The 20,358-nt window shown below is 33.3% G+C and overlaps 1 protein-coding gene across 6 annotated transcripts in view; it reads left to right on the top strand.

Annotated features, from left to right (window-relative positions):
- Window positions 1–20,358, top strand: part of LOC106073743 (uncharacterized) — a 52,618-nt gene that overhangs the window by 22,415 nt on the left and 9,845 nt on the right. For all 6 annotated transcript variants that reach the window (XM_056008062.1, XM_056008047.1, XM_056008055.1 and 3 more), the window contains 11 exons: window positions 3,655–3,897; window positions 4,815–5,170; window positions 5,272–5,415; window positions 5,855–6,346; window positions 7,701–7,850; window positions 8,014–8,505; window positions 12,077–12,226; window positions 13,256–13,747; window positions 17,271–17,411; window positions 19,106–19,597; window positions 19,848–19,994. In XM_056008062.1, coding sequence (XP_055864037.1) covers window positions 3,655–3,897; window positions 4,815–5,170; window positions 5,272–5,415; window positions 5,855–6,346; window positions 7,701–7,850; window positions 8,014–8,505; window positions 12,077–12,226; window positions 13,256–13,747; window positions 17,271–17,411; window positions 19,106–19,597; window positions 19,848–19,994 — 3,299 coding nt within the window. The remainder of the gene's footprint in view (window positions 1–3,654; window positions 3,898–4,814; window positions 5,171–5,271; window positions 5,416–5,854; window positions 6,347–7,700; window positions 7,851–8,013; window positions 8,506–12,076; window positions 12,227–13,255; window positions 13,748–17,270; window positions 17,412–19,105; window positions 19,598–19,847; window positions 19,995–20,358) is intronic.

Raw genomic sequence — 20,358 nt, 5'->3', positions numbered from 1 at the left:
TCATTCTCTGAGCCTGGCAGCTCTTCATTCTGCTGCGATTAATCCAGCTATTGTCACCTTTTTTTTTTGGAACTGTACATGAATTGTTCAACTTTTTTTCCAATTCACCCCAGAGATGGGCCAAACTGAAAGAAGCTGGAGCCGGGAGCTTAAAAAAGGAGATTAATACAAGATGGTCCACAAGAGAAGAAGCTACGTCAGCAGTTTCCTTGCATCTTGACAAAATCATCAAGCTGTTGGAGAAACTTTCTGAATCAGCAACTGAAAGAATGGACACTAGAATCAGTGCATAAAATCTTCTTCATCTGGAATTCCGGTCAAATCTCCTGCGCCCAATTAATATAGTTCAGAAGAAACTACAAAAGTCTGGACTGCACAAGCTGCTGAAGAAATTAAAACCTTTTCATGATTTCTGCAAAATGATGAGAAACGGACGAAACTGATCACCCAATCTTTCGAAAAAGCAAAAGAAGATAGTGAATGCTAAGGAGTTCCTGTAATTAAAATAACCAGAAGATAGAAAAGCATTGATGGGAGCTGAGTTCTGATGTAGGACTGTCGATAGAACTGCACTTCAAACGCGTTGCAACAGAAGTGCTGGACAGACTTTATATGGAGATGATGGGCAGATTCTAAAGGCTTGAAAACCATGTGGACACCTTTGGGTTTCTTCTTGAACCAATACACCTTTTGGAGTCTATTGATGACGACACGCTGATGAAAAACTGTGTTACTTTTTCCCTGCTTGATGAACAAACACTAATTGACATATTGAGGAACCTGGCTTTATATGGTGTGCTCAAACCTTGCAACCTCCATCCGAATGCTGCTAACTCAGGCCACTTCCATTGCATCATGTGAGAGATTATTCTCAAAGCTCAAGCTCATCAAAAACTATCTCAAGAGCAGACAGTATCAATGTAGATGATGTTATAGATGCCTTTGCTGCACAGAAAGCACAACGTGAAGCGATATGAATTGAGATTTGTCACTTATGCATTATTTCACAATTATTTCACAATAAACAACGGTATTATTCATTAAAAGATTCTTAATGATTATTTCTTGCTAATTTTCTTATATACTGTACCAGTTTGAATGTAGGCTTATGTTTTTATTAAGTACATTATCTCATGTCATGATGTCAAATGTCCAAATGCAAGGGGCCCACGAAGAGGTAAGTTCCCCCAGGCCCCCTAATCCCTAGCTACGCCCCTGAATAGTAGGCTGAAATATATGATCTATTATACAAAATAGATATATGTATAAAAAGCAAATTAGATGATATGATTGATTCATCAGCAATCTATAGTAGAACATATTTAAAAAACAAGTAAATAATAAACTAACAATATAACAGGATGACAAGTGTAGGCCCCCTAAAAATAAAGATATATTGATATATTTATTAAGGACCATTAACTACAAAAAATAAATAGCTGAGTGCCTTTGATAACATGATTCTTCTTCTTCTAGCCAGCTTTATTGCTGCTGAGCTGTGAGCTCTTTCGCAGACCTTGCCAAGGAAAAAAAGTGTGCTGCTCTCTTCAGTTGTTCAGCACTGCCGTACAGGGTGTTGGTTATGTTGGGCTGTAGTGGAAGTAGGGTCTGCCTAAGGTGGTTTAGGGAGGAGCATTCAAAGAGGATATGGTTTACGGTTTCAAAGGGGTGGGCGCAGTGTCTGCAAAGGGGGAGTTGTGTGGAGGTGGTAATTTAATAGTGGTGTGTGTCCTGTTCTTAGTTGGAAAATTGTAGATTGTTCTTTGCAGGGGAGGAAGTTAATACTGTCCAGTTTGTTAGGCGTAGTCATTTCTTTGTACATGGCTCTGCCTGTGCTTCCTGATGCCAATTGGTTGATCCACTCCTCTTTGTGATTGTTGACTAACATTGACCTTAGGGTGAGGTAGTTAACAGGTCTATCTGGTTGTTCCATAGATGAACCTGCCTTTGATAGCTTTTCTGCCTTTTCATTTCCCATGATGCCAATGTGTCCAGGGATCCACTGTAGTGTGATATTGATATTTAATTTTGATATCATCTGGTGGATTATCACAATTAGTGTTGTCAACTCTCTTGGGCTGTTTGAGGTGCTGCTGTTAAGTGCTTGCAGAGTAGATTGGGAGTTTGTAAAGACAACAATATCTGATGGTGGTTGCACTCCTTCTTATAATTTGTTTTCCACTGTCTGTAGTGCTATGGTAATTGCCTCAATTTCGGCTTGGAAGTTTGAGCAGTAATCGCCACAGGGTGCGCTTATCTCAAAGTGTTTATTTTTAGGGAAGACCAGGAAGGCACCAAGACCAGCATTGATGGTGGCTTTGAAAGCTGATCCTTCTGTATATATATGGATAGCTGTTTTTTGATAGCTTTCAATTGTTTCAAGCATGCCTACTTTAAGCTCCAGTGGATTTGATTATTTTGTTAAGGTGTTATTTAGTAAATGTGTTTTGATGGTTGGTTGTTTGTAGTTTAGTCCAGGCGTAATGTTTGAAAATCTGGTAATTTTTGCTCTGTTATTGGGTAGGTGGTGTTTTAGGGCTAAATCGTCAATAAGTTGGATCAGAGTCCTTTGCTTTTTTTGGTTGTTTTTCCTATTTCTCTGTGTTAGTAATTTATTAGGATGATCGTCCTCCAACCTTCTGTATCTCTCAATAGCTTCTAATGCTGTTCTGTTGCGCCTTAACTTAAGAGGTTCAATATTGGAGTCTATTTCACAGGCTGCTGTGGGAGTAGTTCTCATACCTCCACAAATTAGCCGCAAGGCTTGGTTTTGGATTGTGTCTAATGATGATTGATAGGTTTTGTTGGCAGCTACTTGTATGGAGAGACAGTTATCCATTACAGATCTGACGTATCCAGTGTATAACTGTCTTAAGGTTTTCTTTTCAGAATATGATAAAATAAATAATACTGATGTCTAGTGACTATAGCTTACACACTTGCTTAGAGTGACAACTTTAGTAGGTGCCATTAAATATAGACTTAACAATCAATGCAGCAATTTTTTCACCTTATTACCAATAGAGTGATAGCGCTGACTATGATGTCTTGAACTAGTCATTTTTCTTATTAATCTTTTGTAATAAATCTAAATATCTTGGTCTATTCTTTCTCTGTGATAGCTGAATATCTTGGTCTTATTTTTTTCCTATATATCATTTTGATGTAGACATCTTGGTTTTGTGACTGTTTTTTTGTCAGTTACATCTTGGTCTTGCTCTTCCCTTCATCATTTAGTTCTAGAAGTCTAATTCAACATCTTGGTATAAACTTTTGTGATGTGTGAAAAACAAATGGCACAATGACAATTTTACTTGTTTATTTAACTTACTTGCTGTCTGCTTAGAGATCAATGTATGTAGAATTATAAGCATATGGTTATCTTAAAATAAAAATTAGACATTAGAAACATGTGAATGCCTAGAACTACAATGGATGAAAAATTTGAGAATATTATATGCTCCATCAATAGTCATGATATAAAAAGTAGGAATAATGCAGAGAAAAAGGCTAATAAATAATAATAAATAATACTTAAGTAAAGAATTTCACTTGCTGTGTTTTTTTCTGGCTTGCAATTGTTTTAATTAAGTGTATGTTTTATATGTTTTTTTACCAGCATTAACTCTATTTTACCTTCATCACAATTTTCAGATGAATGTGAGCTTTTTAGATGTGCACAAACTAAGGGCTCGAATTTCAAGGGAAAACCATTACTCTTTGAAACTGTGACTTCTCCTCAGAGTGTGGTTGTTAACATAAATGGAGCCATTGGATATGGATCGCGTGATAAACTCAGGTTTCTCTTTTCATCAAAAAGGTACAATGGTCAAAAAGTTTGTGAAGTAAAACAGATGAATCAAGAATGGTTTGAGATTACTTTTGAAGAAAAATGGAGTAAGTATTACTATAAAAAGACTAATAAAAATTTATTTAGAGACAGAAAAAAAAGTTATTGTCTCCTAGATTGTATATATAATGACTTCTAAGTTTTCAGAAGTTCAGTATGTCATTGCCTAATACTCTCTCCTAAATTTCTTATTCCATATATTATCGGAGCATGGAATGGGTTGCCTTAATCAGCCAGGAAAACTAATGACTTAGCAGATTTTGAGTCATTGATTAACATGCATGACTAGATTGACACATGGATATGCTTAGAATGTAATTATCTTCTGTTATGAAGTAACTTCTGTCATTTATAAAATAAGATCTCCTACATCTTGGTAGGGAATGGGTAGGGCTTGAACCTGGTACCATTGAGATGAAGTCCAGAGTGCATATCAGATGACCATATCATCCTTTCAACTATTTATCTTCAGGAACACACCCACTATTGGGTCCAAGCTCAATATATTTTGTTATATATGTTAGCATATTATTTAACTTGTTTTTCTTGTAAAACCTTATTTGACCATGAAGATGTAAAACTGAAACAAATACAACAGGATTTCAAACTTCTGCATGAAGTAGTAAATTAATGTATTTAATGTATTAGCAGTTGCATTCTTACTATTACTCAAAATATAAAACTATAAAGCTTTTTGCAGCATATAAAACTAGTAGGTCTTAATGTGTTGTTTAACTTGTAAGTCGTAAGACATTATTATATTTCACTTGTGTGAAACATATTGGTTAAATATACATTTTTACTGTCTTGGTTTTGTGTCTTAGTTATATTTCAATTGACCCTTAGTCAACTCATCAGTAGTCAGCTCATCATTTCTATCATCTTTTTTAGTTAGGCTATCTTTGGTTTTATCCATTTTAACTAGTACAAGTAAAAACTCTGTTACTTGTTTGTTCTATTGCAGAGGCAGTTTCCATAATAAGTTTCAACACTTGGGAAGCTAACAATGTGATGTTGAAAGTTTGTCCATATTTTACTTGTTTTCAAGAGCAGTGCCAAGATCAGTTGACAAGATTAATGTCAAAGAGCAAAAAGTATAACATTCCTGAAAAAACATATGTCAGAAAAAAGTCCACCTATTTTTTCAGAAGTAGATTATTTACATTTCTAATGGGATTATTAGACTTAAAGTCTAGCATACAAACTCACTACATGGAATTAAATATTACTATTGATACTGATGAAATGGAGGCTGAAATAGAGGGTCCTGAGTATGAAACCAAATTAGTTCATCAGACCATTTCCTGTGAGGAAAAAAAAGTTAGTTTTTTAAATTTTTATTTACCAGTAAAAGAATCATGTTTTAGATGTAGCCTTTATCTTTTACTTATGGTATATATTTAAAAAAAAATACATTTCAGTTTTCCTTTACTGATCTTGAAGTACAGTTTCTAACAGATCCAGAAATTCAAGAAACTCTACAAAATCTTATCAAAAATAAAAAATGGAAGATTGTGTTAAACAAAACAACACCAGGATTTGTTGTTGATCAAACTGGAAAGCAGGTTTCAGCATAAATTAATTAATATATATTTATTAATCAATAATGATTATTTTATGAATAAAAGTTGAAGTAAAAGAATTTATTTGCTTGTAGTATTATTTATTTTAGTTGCAACTTAAATCTTCCCTAAGAAATGGACAATTTTGTTTCACTTCTTTATTTCATTGCATCTCTTATTAGTGTTAAGTTTTTTTCTAACATACCTAGTGAAGAATTTCAAGACACCTCAGATTGCTACCCATATTGCAGAGTTATGATTGTAGTGTTGTAGAATTAGTTTCTTCATCATACCAAAATCAAGATTTGGATTTGGTGGTTAACATGATCAAGAAACTGGGCAAATTAATAAACATTTCAAAGGATAATTTATTTAAAAAAATAATCAAATTACTTCAAATTTAAAAGAATAATCTTAATGTTTCTTCATTGTCTAATTTCAGGTTACATTAATGGATTTTCTCTCATCCCTGGTCATTGTCAAAGAATGTTCTTCTATTCCTAGTAAAGATTTTCAAGACACCTCAGATTGGGTTTCATTTCTACAAAATTTTTATAAACGCTACCCATATTGCAGAGTTATGATTCACAATGGTGTTGTAGAATTAGTTTCTTTATCTTACCAAGATCAAGATTTGGATTTGATGGTTACAAATGTCAATGCAAAATTAGGCAAATTAATGAGCACGTCATTAACACAAACCATAGAAGACAAAAGTCAAAGACAAAGAGAAAATATTGAAAAATCAACCATATGCTTTCAGAACAGGATTTTTCCTTGGCTTTCAAATATCTTAAATATTAAGAAAGGAATATCTCAACTAGTTGATAGCCTTCAGGTGGACATCAATGAAGAAGAAAGTGAGATTATTTTTCAGGGACCGAAAGATGAACTCAAACATGTGAAATCTTTAGTTATTTCTGAAAGTAATAAGGTAAACTTTTTTTTTTATCATCCATGTAGATATTATGCGTCAAAGTTCACCTTATAATTAGTTTATCGTTTACTTAGTCATACAAATATATACGGTATATTCATAATCTTCCATTAATTTCTTATTCACTCTGACAACAGTGCTCCCAATATCCCTAATTGTCTTGGCTGTCATGGTCCCTATGAATGTCTGAAAAATCTCCAATGTTCCAGTATCAGATGACAATGATAAACCTTGTTCAATTCCACCTTTCTCCCAGTCCTTTCTTCCCTGCCTGTTTCCTTGATATTGTCTGTAGCAGTTGTCATATTGTCTTTCATATGTACATATCTGTTATGACTAGTCTGTGTCTCCCTTGTTCTGTTAAAAGCAAATATTTCTTCAATATCACTGTCCTAGATAATTTCTTCTTGGAATGTGTCACTTTATAAGCTCTTAACAGTCTGAACTGTCTTTGTTGGATTTCGGTTTCCTTTCTAACAGAAATATTTTTAATTCCTTATGACACTCATAAATTACTTTGTCTTTTCTACATCAGCAATTTCTATCTGATCATTGTTACAAGCAAATGAGGCTTAACCATACCCCAAGCAGATTTATCTATAGTAGATTATGAGAACTTTAATCTTGGTTCAACAAATAATAATATATCAATAATAACCTCATTAACATTACACCATTTTCTTATCCTCCTCTTATCTTACTATGTCAACATGCATTCCCATCATTCCACATTCACACTCTGCTGTGCACAGTAGGATGACTGGAAAGTTGTCACTATATATCTTTATCATGAGATTCTTTGTGGATATGCCACAACTTTCTTTCTGTTCTGGGTGGAATTTTGACAAGATAATTCACCTTTTCATTCAAACATAAAATATGTAAAAAAAAAAAAAAAAATTATATTTGCATTTAATGCACATAAAGGATTTTTGCAAATAAGCTTTTCAAATCTAATTGACATTTTTGTATTAGAGTGATATATAATTGTTTATTGTTTTTTTTTCTCTTTATATATGAAATATGTCTATACCTGGGATACTTATATATACATACAAAAAAGTAATTGAAGTTCACCTTTCAGACCTTGTGGTCCATAGTGCAAGATTATATATTTCTATACCACATATTTTCTTTTTTAAAATCTCATCAAATTTTCATATAAAGAAATTGCTGTAGAGTATATATGCATAATTATAAAGAAGTACACCCACAATGCGAAATTCGACCACACTGTATTAAACATATCACTATGTGTGAATTACCAGAATGTATAATTGTTACTCATACCATTATTATTTTTATAATTGTTTTTCTGTTATTTTTTAAATTTCTTGTTCATTCATTGCAGATCTCTTTCACTGACCTTGAACTAGAGTTTCTAACAATTCCAGAAATTCAAGAATGTTTTAAGAAGTTAGTTGAAGAAAAAAAATGGCAGCTTGAGTTTGATAAATCACAACCAGGATTTGTTGTTACTGCAAAATCTGGTAGCAAACAGGTTGTTTTTTTTTTTCCTTTATTTCAATCAATAATTGCCAATCTGCATTTTTTACCAATGGCTTTTACATAAACATTTCAGATGATAATTTATTAAAAAAAATAATCATATTACTTCAAATTTAAAAGAATAATCTTAATGTTTCTTCATTGTCTAATTTCAGGTTACATTAATGGATTTTCTCTCATCCCTGGTCATTGTCAAAGAATGTTCTTCTATTCCTAGTAAAGATTTTCAAGACACCTCAGATTGGGTTTCATTTCTACAAAATTTTTATAAACGCTACCCATATTGCAGAGTTATGATTCACAATGGTGTTGTAGAATTAGTTTCTTTATCTTACCAAGATCAAGATTTGGATTTGATGGTTACAAATGTCAATGCAAAATTAGGCAAATTAATGAGCACATCATTAACACAAACCATAGAAGACAAAAGTCAAAGACAAAGAGAAAATATTGAAAAATCAACCATATGCTTTCAGAACAGGATTTTTCCTTGGCTTTCAAATATCTTAAATATTAAGAAAGGAATATCTCAACTAGTTGATAGCCTTCAGGTGGACATCAATGAAGAAGAAAGTGAGATTATTTTTCAGGGACCGAAAGATGAACTCAAACATGTGAAATCTTTAGTTATTTCTGAAAGTAATAAGGTAAACTTTTTTTTTACCATCCATGTTAATAATATGTGTTAAAAATTCGCTTTGTGATAAGTTTATTTTCATTAATGTTTTGCAAGATAAGCAATTTAAAAAAAAAAGTAAATTAGCATTATGTTGATATATAATTTGTCTTAAGCTGAGGTGGATAATTGTCAGAACATAAATCTCGGGGTTAGAGGCGCATTATCTGACTGGTAAAGTAGTTGGCTTCTGAACCAGGGGTCCTGGGTATCGAATCCTGGTGAAGACTCGGATTTTTAATTTTGGGGTTTTTAGGGTGCAAGAAAGGCTCGTTGACCGTGTCCTATTGCTTAGACTGTGGCTTTTCATGTTACATATGGGAAAATTGTTAGTGGTTTGCATCTATATTGTTATTAGTTATAGCAGTAATGCTTAGGTGGACATGGTATTCAAACTGAATTTTCATTAGTTTGGACCAATAAAATTATTTTATTTTGTAAGAGTGGTGATGGCCCTCCCACAGAATCCAACAATACATTATAGGTATTATAAGGAGTGTCCCCCCTTGGGCTTGGTCTCTGGTCTCATATGGGAGGGGGAATCCATAGCGGTGGCTCAAGGAGCCCATGAAAACAGATTTGATTAAACTATCATTTTATTGATGGTTGGCTCCTGATGGAGTGGTCAATGATGAGCCAATCCCTCATCCTGGACATGGGATTTAAGCATTCCCTGGGTCAAAGTATCATAAAAGCAAGAAATCTTGACTCTTAAGAACACAATTGTAGTCCATTTGTTTGGACCAATAAAAATTATTTTAATGTCAAAGTTTTACTTTTCGATCTTAGTAGAACATTAAATAATTGTGCATCCTTTGTTTACGAAGTGACTAGTGACTATGGATCAATCATCTCCTAGAAATGAGATGAATGCCAGGGCAGTAGCTATGGTCTGAATGTCATTAACATAACAGTTCTTCCCTCTCCATGAAGCTGATGTATCCAAAGGAACAGTAAGTGCCGATACAGTTTGGGATCAGTGGCATTGGCTCTGCCAGGGTGTGGAACTGTGTGTTGCAAACAACCTAAGGGTCACTGGCTCGTGATTTTTTTCCTTAGGGTTGACTCTCAAAGCCTTTCTTATGGTTGGAAGTAATTGCAAAGCAGCAGAGATTTGAATCCAGAGTTTTCCTTCTCGTAGATGGATAGCCAGCTGAGGCTAATGAGCCTCTCCTGCCTGAAGTTTATTAGGCACCAGTTACTCACCTTTGTCCCTTCTCCCAATATCTCAGCCACACATGAAGGCCAGGAGTTAGACTGATTGTCAGAGGCTTTTTGAGACACTTGTTGAAATCATCTGATCGGTAGTGGAGTACTTATAACCATTACCTCTTCCAGCAATCCTTATGGAACCACATTGTCATGTAATATGATAATTAGCAAAGAAAAGTCTCCTTCCAGACCTTACTGTCTACAGGGCAGGCAATGTAATAATGTTCATTTGTTTCTATGACTATATATTTATCTCCTATAAAATCTCCTCAGATTTTCAGATGAAAAAGGGCTAGATTAATTGCATAATCCTCCATAGAGAAAGAAGCAATGGCTATCATTGAGTCAATCAAGAAATGGAGACATTTTCTATTAGGATCGCATTTCAAACTCATTCATGCTTATCGTCACCATGGTAAGATTAAAAATGACAAAATTCAGAGGTGGAGAATAGAACTATCAATGTACAGTTTTGATGTGTGTTACCGGCCGGGGCTGACAACATGGCCCCCGATGCTCTTTCTTGTGGATTCTTTGCAAGTACAACCACCCCTACGTCTTTGAAAGAACTTCACAACACTCTTTGTCATCCTGGCATAGTGCGATTGCTCCATTCCGTCCGGTCAAAGAATCTCCCGTATGCAGTTGAAGAAATAAGAACTGTAACAAGCAATTGCCCCATCTGTGCAGAGATGAAACCTCATTTTTATCAACCATCTGCCAGCAGCTTAGTAAAAGCCACATCACCATTCGAGAGACTTAGTGTTGACTTTAAGGGACCACTCCCTTCTACCACTAAAAATAAATATTTATTGACAATTATTGATGAGTACTCAAGGTTTCCTTTTGCATATGCATGTCCTGACATGTCTACTCAAACAGTAATTAGATGCTTCACAAACCTATTTAGCATTTTTGGCACGCCCTCGTATATACATTCAGACTGGGGATCAGCCTTCATGTCTGAAGAGCTACGATCTTTCCTCAGAGGTAAAGGCATAGTAACAAACAGAACCACAGCATATAATGGCAAAGGGAACGGGCAAGTAGAAAAACTGAACTCGACTCTCTGGAAGTCAATTCTTCTTGTCGTCAGGTCAAGAGGGCTACCTATTACACAATGGGAGCTAGCCCTAAACAACGCTCTCCATTCAATTAGATCTCTACTATGCTCTGCTACAAACATGACACCTCACGAAAGACTATTTTCCTATAAAAGAAGGTCTGCCTGTGGTGTATCTCTACCAACCTGGCTATCTGTTCCAGGTCCTGTCCTGATGAGAAGACATGCAAGGCAAAGCAAATATGATCCGCTGGTAGATGAAGTAGAGCTTATTGAAGCTAATCAGAACTATGCCCACATACGTCTTCCAAATGGATAGGAAGAAACTGTATCACTACACCATTTGGCTCCGAGAGGCGACTCATCTTCAGAGACCATAGTACATGATTTCATTCCGAGAGACTTTTAGACATCTTCTGAGGTCATTCAACATCAACTGGCTCCTGGTAACACTGAGATTTCTCCGGGTGTCTTCCAACACTCAGTGGCTTCTAGGGGTGACATAGAGACATCTGCAGAGAACATGGTTCCACCTGCTTTAAGAGCAGAGGAAATCATTATTGAAAATGGACAAAATTCACCTGCCGGAGATATACCCTTACAGCACTCGTATAATCTCAAAAGTAGAGCGAAAAGAAACAAAACGGGGGGGGTGAATGTTGTGTATTTAAGTTTCTTGTTGTGTGTTGTGAACTGATCTGTTCTAGTGTGTCAAAATGTCATTGTGTCCATGTCAGCTTGTGTGTGTGTGTGTACTGTGTTATTGTGAACTGTTTTGTCATTCTTGTTCAATAAAGCCTAGCATCAAGACATGTCTTCCTGTAGTATTTTATTAGGCCACTACAACCTGCAAATCTTTCATCACACACTTTGAGAAACACTGACCTAGACTCACACAAAGTAACAAGTGAAAAGTCCAAACCCTTAGACATTTTAGATGAAGGGTTTAATACAGGAAAAGCAACAGTTGAGTCTCTGTCAATAAATATGTTATCCCTAAGAAATCCTATCACCAACTGATTTTCTGTCTCCAAGTAGTCTCTAACCCAACTAAGTCATATTATCACTAGTCGCGTTCAAAATCCGTCAATTATGGTGCATCTCTAAACAAACTAATAATACTAAGAGTCTAACACATATCACTATAAATAGTTTCTTTTAAAGTACTATTTATGTTGAAACTATTATTGATCGTATTATTATGTTTATTTATAACCTTTGTTTTTTCTTGCTTTTTTTTTAAATTAAAATGTGTTGCTTTTTGCAGATCGCTACCACTGGTCTTGAACTACAGTTTATGATGATCCCAGAAATTCAAGAATATTTTAAGAAGCTGGTTGAAGATAATAAATGGCAGCTTGAGTTTGATAGTACTCAAGCAGCATTTTTTGTGACTGATAAATCTGGTGACAAACAGGTTGTTATTTTTTTCAAGTGATGTTTGCTAGCATGCAGATTTTTTTTCTTGTAATTTTAAGGCTAGAAATTTTTTTTAATTACATTGTAATTTACTATAAAAGTAAATATAATACATATTGGGAACCACACCCTTTCAGTGGTGCAGGAATATATATCTATTTGGGTTCAACAATTGTCAGTAACCTAGACTTAGACATCGAGCTGACAAAAAGGATAGGAAAAGCTACCACAGCTTTGGCAAAACTCTCCAAGCGCATCTGGGAAAATGATAAATTGACCACAGTGACCAAAATCCTAGTCTACAACGCCTGTGTTGTGAGCACTCTCTTTTATGGCAGTGAAAGCTTGTCAACATACATGTACCAAGAGCACAGATTGAATAGTTTCCAATTGCGCTGCCTGAGACGCATAATGGGCATCTCTTGGAGGGACCATGTCTCCAATCAGGAAGTTTTGAGATTGGCCAACAATATGAACAGCATGTATGCTCTTCTGACACAAAGAAGATTACGCTGGCTCGGACATGTCACCCGCATGCCAGATGGTAGAATCCCAAAAGATATCTCATATGCTGAGCTTGTGGAAGGAGTCAGACCCAAGGGCCACCCAAGACTAACATATAGAGATGTCTGCAAGCGAGACATGAGAGCCACAGGCATCAGCGAAAGTATGTGGGAAAACATAGCCAAAGACCGGAGTGCATGGAGACAGACTGTGCATGCTGGGACAACCCTTGCTGAGAACAAAAGAATTGAAGCGGCATTAATCAAGAGGGAAAAAAAGAAAGCTGCCCTGTCCGCTAGCCCTGAATAAGAGGCATACACATGTATGAATTGTGGCAAAGTCTGCCATTCTAGAATTGGCTTGATTAGCCACACCAGATTCTGCCCCATCTCAAGATTAAGCCAAAACCAGTGACTCATTTGGGTGCATCCATTGCCTTTCGAGACAAAAGAAGCCATATAAATAAAAGTAAATCAAACTACTGACAAGTTAAAATAAATGTTTCTTAATTGTCTATTTTCAGGTTACATTAACGGATTTTCTCTCATCTCTTGTCATTGTCAAAGACTGTTGTTCCATTCCTAGTGATGATTTTCAAGACAGCTCTGAATGGATTACATTTCTAGGGATGATTCATGAAAAGTATCCCTTTCGCAGAGTTATGATTCACAGTGACATTGTAAAATTGATTTCTTTATCTTACCATGATTGTGATTTGGATGTCATGGTTGAAATGATCAATGACAAACTGGATAAGTTAATGAGAATGTCAATAACACAAACTATAGAAGAAAACTATCAAGAAAATACAGAGATTATTGAACGATCAACTATATTCTTTCAGAACAAGATATTTCTTTGGCTTTTGAATATCTTAAACTTTAAACATGCTGTATCAGAAGTAGTTACAAACCTTCAGATGGACATTAATGAGGAGGAATGTGAGATAATGATTGCAGGAACAAGAGAAGACATCAAATGTATTAAATCAATAGCTTTATCTGAAAAGAATAAGGTAAAATAGTTAAATGTATCTTCACAATTTGTTTTACTTATCAAAGAAGTTACAACTTTATTATTATTATTATTATTCTAGATCAGAGGTGGCCAACCTATGGCACATGCATCAAAAGTGGCATATCGCACCATTTCAAGTGGCGCATTTTTCCCCACTATAAAAAATCAAGAAAAGCATGCCTGATAGCAAAAACTAATAACAACCAATTTCTAGAAAGAAAAAACTTCAACAGTAATTTAGTTGACTAGCTATTGCAATGCCCAAATCAACCGACATGTTTATAATTTTAATTTTTATATTATTGTTAGCATTAGCACTATAATGAAAAAAAACAAATAGTCAGACATATTGTAGGAAGCATAGTCATGTCTAGGAAATCATCAATTTAATTTTAGCAGACCTAACTAAAAACTGTCAATGACTGGTAGAATTACCGGAACTGTAATCTTGCTACAAAGAATTTCAGATTGTCCTATTCTAAGACATCACAGCTTAATACACCAAGAGGCTCTGAGTGTAAAAATTTTGAATTTCCAGCATGTTATAGATTACAGTTGAATACAGTTAGGAAAATGAGGAAAAAACAGAAGAGAATTCTGATTAAATTGTGATTTGTTTTTTGTTAAGTGCATTACAGGAAAAGGTCTCCAAAGATTTTGGAAACTGAAAAATATTGCATTTGATTTCCTAGAACAGAAAGATGTGCAGCCCAAAGAAATAGGTCATATGTGTAATGAAAAGTGGATGAATTAGGCATTTTTAGTTGATGATACTAGACATCTCAATGGCCTAAATCTAAAACTGCATGGCAAGATCAAAGACATATTGCTTTCTAGCTTTGTAAATGATATCAGTGATTCAAAATGAAGTTAAAACTGTTAAACTTAAATTTACAAGATTACAAATTTACAAGATTCAAAGATTCATTTGCCTCTGTAAAAAAAAAATGTTTTTTTTTTCTGTTTTACATGTTTCGGATGTTTGGATTTAAAGATAATCAACTTCTCACTGGATGACAGAGGATAGCGGCGAGCAGGGTATAACTCTGCCTGGTCGTGCAGTTTGTGCACTGGAGTGTCATTCGGATTTATCGATGGTCCCTGGTTCAAACCCTGCCCGCTCCCCCCTCGTCCTGCTGGAGGTTCGGACTAGGAAGTTAACTATCTTCAACTCTGAAGGAACATCCAAAACATTAAAACAAACAAACAAACAACCCGGGACTGTCGAGATAATCATTTCAGCACCCTAATCACTCGACAGCATTGCTCTTAACTTAATAACAAACTGGTTACAAACTAATAGCCTATAATTGATAAAGAGATAAATTCCACATTACAGCATGTCATCTCTACCGGATATGTACAATATGTCAGACGAGCGATTTTAGATAATCTTTTAGCATTGATATATCATGCTTGTACTTCGATGTCTCAGCACGGCTATCAACAGAGCTATTGGCATTTTCATTTAAACAGAACTAGAATAACGATTTAGAGCTACATAAACTAATATTATTAAACTTCTGATTTAGCACTCTTAAGATCTATATATACTAGATCTAGATCTATAATATAAATTTGGAATAATTTAGATGTAATTTAGATTATATTTATGAAAAAACAACAACCTAGATAATCTATCAATAGACTGAATGCAACATTAAATTTAAAAATAGTAGATTAGTTTCAGTATATTATAGCATTGCAATATTGATCTAGACGTTTGGAAATCAAAATCTACACTTTAAGTCTTGAAATTGAAATTTTATATCTTGATCTAGTCTATATCAGTCTAAACTAGACCTAGAAATTCTAGATGTAGACTACAATGATTTTAATTAGAATATAAATCTAGATCTAGTTTAAAAAATCTAGATTAGATCTAAATCTATTATAGCTATCATGCCTTTTTAAAATACGAGTCACATAACGAGGTTTAATAAACATTACTATACTGAGTTGTTTTAGCATATTATTTGAAGAATTAATTCCATATGACGTCAAAGGAAAAAAATTCTTCATTCACACTGCCTAGTTAGACTAAAAATGTCTTCATCAATACAAGCCAGTTATCAAGGGTTCATAGACATTGATGCACCGAGTGAATTCTTTTAACATTTTATTTGAAGAATTCATTCCATATGACGTCAAAGGAAAAAAATTCTTCATTCACACTGCCTAGTTAGACTAAAAATGTCTCCATCAATACGAGCCACTTATCCAGGGTTCATAAACATTGGTGCACAGAGTTTTTTTAGCATTACATTTAAAGAATTCATTCATATGACATCAAAGGAAAAAAATTCCATTACGTCACAATGGGCTAGTAACAAAACAATTGTTTTTATTAACATGAGAGATTTAACTAGGGTTCATGGTCTCTAGTGCACTGAGTTCTTTTAGAATTCATTTAAAGATATTTATATTTATAGGCCTATATATTTTGTCTGTCAGTCTATCTGTCATGTTAATATCGAAAATAAAAACAACTACCAAGCTATTGAAAATTTGATTAACCTTTAATTTTCCTTCCGAAACATTGCAATAGTTTTAAGTATCTATAATAGATTCTTCTGGATGTTTTTATATATAGTGAGAGAAAAAGAGAATTCTAGATAAATCTAATACCGTTAATTAAATTTTTATAATGGTCTTGTATAAAAATTAGATGTACCATAGCCTTTGGGAGAGATTTTTATACCACATTTTGATGTTAGGATTTTTTTTTCTTAAAAATCGGAACATTATATTAACGATAATTAGATTTTAAAATGTTTAGCTAGAAAATTAAATGTAATGTACGACAGAAGTGCGATGTTACATAAATAAAGTTAGAATGTTTTTCATAAAAATCCAGAACAACCGATATTCGTAAATGAGAAGATTATTTGAAAAGAACAATATTGAACTTAAAGAGGTCAATTCAATAAAAATACACTGAAGAATTCTATAAATGATTTTGAAGAAGAAGACTGCATGCACGCATTTATAAATCAAATTTCCAATTACTGAGCAAAATATCCTAAAGATTCCTTTTACATTAACTGTATTAATCTTAAAGAAAAAATTAGTTCTTAAAAGGAAATTCAATGAAAATTCCTTAATACCAAATGCATATATGAAATTATTAATTTTTTGTGATCATTGCCATTTTAACATTTTCCAGAATTAAGAAAATTCACCCTTAGTTATGCCTTTCAGATAATGATGAGTGTATTAATATGTACAAATTACAATACTTTAAAGGACTGAAAATTGTAACATTTTTAGTTACAGAAGTGAAAATAAAAATGGCACATGGAAACAAAAGGGTGGCCACCCCTGGTCCAGATCTATTAAAAATTAATTACTTGATTGATTCAAAATAATTGATACAATTTCACTCAATATGAGCTTTGTTTTTTAAAAAGTATTTTAAAAATATTTTATTGTTTATCATGGACATATATAGAAATATTATATTTTAAAATAATGTTTATTTTTTTTTACACATATAAATCAATTCTATTATTTTTAAACAGATTTTTTTCTCTAAAAGCGAGGAGCAATTTCTTGATAATGAAGGAGTCATGAAAAAAATTGAATCAGAAGCACAGAATGAAAATTGGCATATTGTTTTAGATAAAGACACAATAATGGTTAAAACAGATCATTTAGACCAGGTATCAATTGTATTATTATTCAATACCGATGCTTTATTATAAATACTTTAATGTAAAATACAAACTTAGCTTATATAGACAACTTATAAAAAAAATATCAACACGTTAAAAGAGTCAAAAAAATAATAAAACAGGATGTAAGTTAATAAAGTAGATCATCTTCAATAGTATAATTTGAAATCAGAAGTAAGACTTCTTCACTATCCAAATTTTTTTTTTGTTATCTACTTGTAAAATGATGCCTTAAAATCTCATCTGCTAATGTTTTTGGTTTTATCTCTGGTAAGGACTGGTATTTTTAATTAATGATTCTAGAATCTAACTGAATCCACCCAAGTACTTGTCTTAAAATTACAGATTTTTTAATGCGTTAATCATGTTGATTGTGTAGAAATTTAAACAATAAGTCATTAATGATTAAGGCTATCCTTAGCATTATGGAATATCCAGATCTAATTGTTACTCAGTAGTGGCATGTGATGGGATTTAGCACTGGGGATCAGCTAGGGGTTTCTGGGTCAGTGGCAGATTAAGATAATAACACATGTTGTGTTCTGGTAATTCATTCTATTGTTAGTTTACTCAGAATCTAAGTAGGAAAATTCATGTATATCTTTGAAGTTTTCAATATTTAATTGTATTACGTGTAATAAAAATTTCTGTACAATATAATTAAAAGAATAATCTGCAAATAGTGCATAAAGTAAAATGACAATTTTAATAATTAATTTTTCAACATAGATTTTTCAACACCATCTGTAGTAGTACTTGACAAAGTATCCAATGTTAAACTTAGGTCTTTTACTGTTCAATGAATGCCTGTAGATATACAATGCATACTGACAAAGTCAGCTACTTCAAGTTTCAAAGCTATTATTTATGCTTCTCACAAATATAATCAGCTGTGCATTGTCAGAAATTCACCCCCTCAAAGAATAATCTTCAGTTCAATTTGAACTTTAAAAAAACAAACACATTGTTTTAAATTATATCTATCAATGGTTAACTTTAGTTCACAGATAAACTGTCATTGTTGAGAACATTATGCATTACTTGGACAAATGACAGGAAAGTGTTTATTTTTAGTATGAATATAAGATGTAAAAAATAGTTTATGCAATATAAGATTGGTATGACTACATCATTATTAATTATTATAACAAATGAGTACATTACTAGTTATCCTTTTTGAAAAATATTTATCAAAAGTAGCATGGTATTCTAAAAAGTAAACAATTTATGATATATCAAATATATGGACTTGATCTTGATCTAACAAGAAATTAAGTTATGTAATGAAAATTTATTTAGATCTACTTTAGCCTACTTTTTACTTATAATATTGGACCTAGGAGGTGTCTTATCTAATTAAATATTCATGCTTTTTTTTTTTGGTTAAACTATAGTATAGATATAACTAAATATATAGCTCCTCCTTCTGGTGGAAGATGAGCACATTTCTTATTTCCTATTAACACAAAGATGACTGTAAAGACGTAATCTGCCTCTGATAACTTCTGTCTGAAAGAACAAAATTTAAAAAACTATCTAAAAAAATATACTGATTTCATAAATAAGCAAGGCTTAAGATGTTAGCGAATGTTTGCTGACACAAGTTTCAAATTATTTTAATTTGTATTGTTTCACAACCTATTCAAAATGTAATGAATACTTATTTATGTGTTTCTTCTCAGATGTCCTTACCTATGTTTGCATCAACAAGACTTATCAAAAGAAATGAATTACCATTTCCAACTGAGGACTACCATGAAAGTTTACAATGGTTATCTTTCAGGGACAATTTCAATGCTACTGAAACAACTTACCACATTACTGGGAGCAGTGACTCTTTCACAATTCTTTCCTTAGCAACAGAAAATCCGCAGTCACTAGATGTGAAACTTGGTGGCATCTACAGCCACTTGGACAATTTACTAAATAGTGCTGCAAAAAACACTGGTGTTCCTTCAAAAGGTTCTGCAGACAAGATAGAGCAAAAATCAATCGCTTGTAATCATCAATTTTTTGTTTGGATTCTTAGCGTTCTTGGATTAAATGCAGCTGTTAGAAAGTATGACTCCAGCCTTTCTTTGGAAATTAACTTACCCAACAGTGAGTTGCATGTCAAGGGTGTAGTTGATGGTGTTCAGAAACTGGTGTCATTAATACTGGCTCTTGAAGAAAGGGTAATCCTTTATTATTCAATATTTACATTTAAAAACAATGATGCAACACATTAATTCTAGTTTTCATTTTTACCAATGCGTTAAACAGAAAATAATGCTTGATGATATTATTATTGTTTGATAAATTTTGTTTTAGGCTATAAAAAAAAAATAGTCTATTACTTCCTCTTTAAAATACACAAAACATGTTTTTTTCATGATATCTTTTTGCTAATAACTCACTGTACATATTTCTTACAATACTTTGTAGATTGCTTTCACCGAAGATGAGGACATTTTTCTTGCCAAGGAAGAAACAAAACAGTTCATATTGTCTCTCATAAGCAGCTCTGGCATATATATTGACTTATTAAAAAATGAAGATAAAATTACTTTGAAGGACAGAAACGAAGCTTTGGTAAAAAGAAAAAAGTTTAGATTAGTTTTATAAGTATGATTACATTTTAAAATGATGTTTATTACTGGCACATAACTTTTTTTTTTCTAACAAGATTCTAAGCTTTCACAATAAATACTTGACTTACTTATTCCTCTGTACCCCAGGGAGCACAGGGTCACCATCACCAAACTCATTTCTGAGCAGCTTTCTCCCATGGGATTCCAGTAGTCTAAGCTTCATCAATGACTGACTTCTTCCGGGTTTGCCTGCCCAACCTTAACTTTCTAGATTTCAGTAAAATGCCTGCCTTCTAGCACTGGTAGTTGATTTTCAAAAGGTCTGTCCTATACATTTCCATTTTTGCTTTCTAATGTCTTGGGCT

Source organism: Biomphalaria glabrata, chromosome 1, assembly GCF_947242115.1.
Source record: "Biomphalaria glabrata chromosome 1, xgBioGlab47.1, whole genome shotgun sequence".
In the NCBI taxonomy this organism is placed as follows: domain Eukaryota; kingdom Metazoa; phylum Mollusca; class Gastropoda; family Planorbidae; genus Biomphalaria; species Biomphalaria glabrata.
The sequence above is the reverse complement of the archived record's forward strand: the minus strand, read 5'-3'. Positions and strand labels throughout refer to the sequence as shown.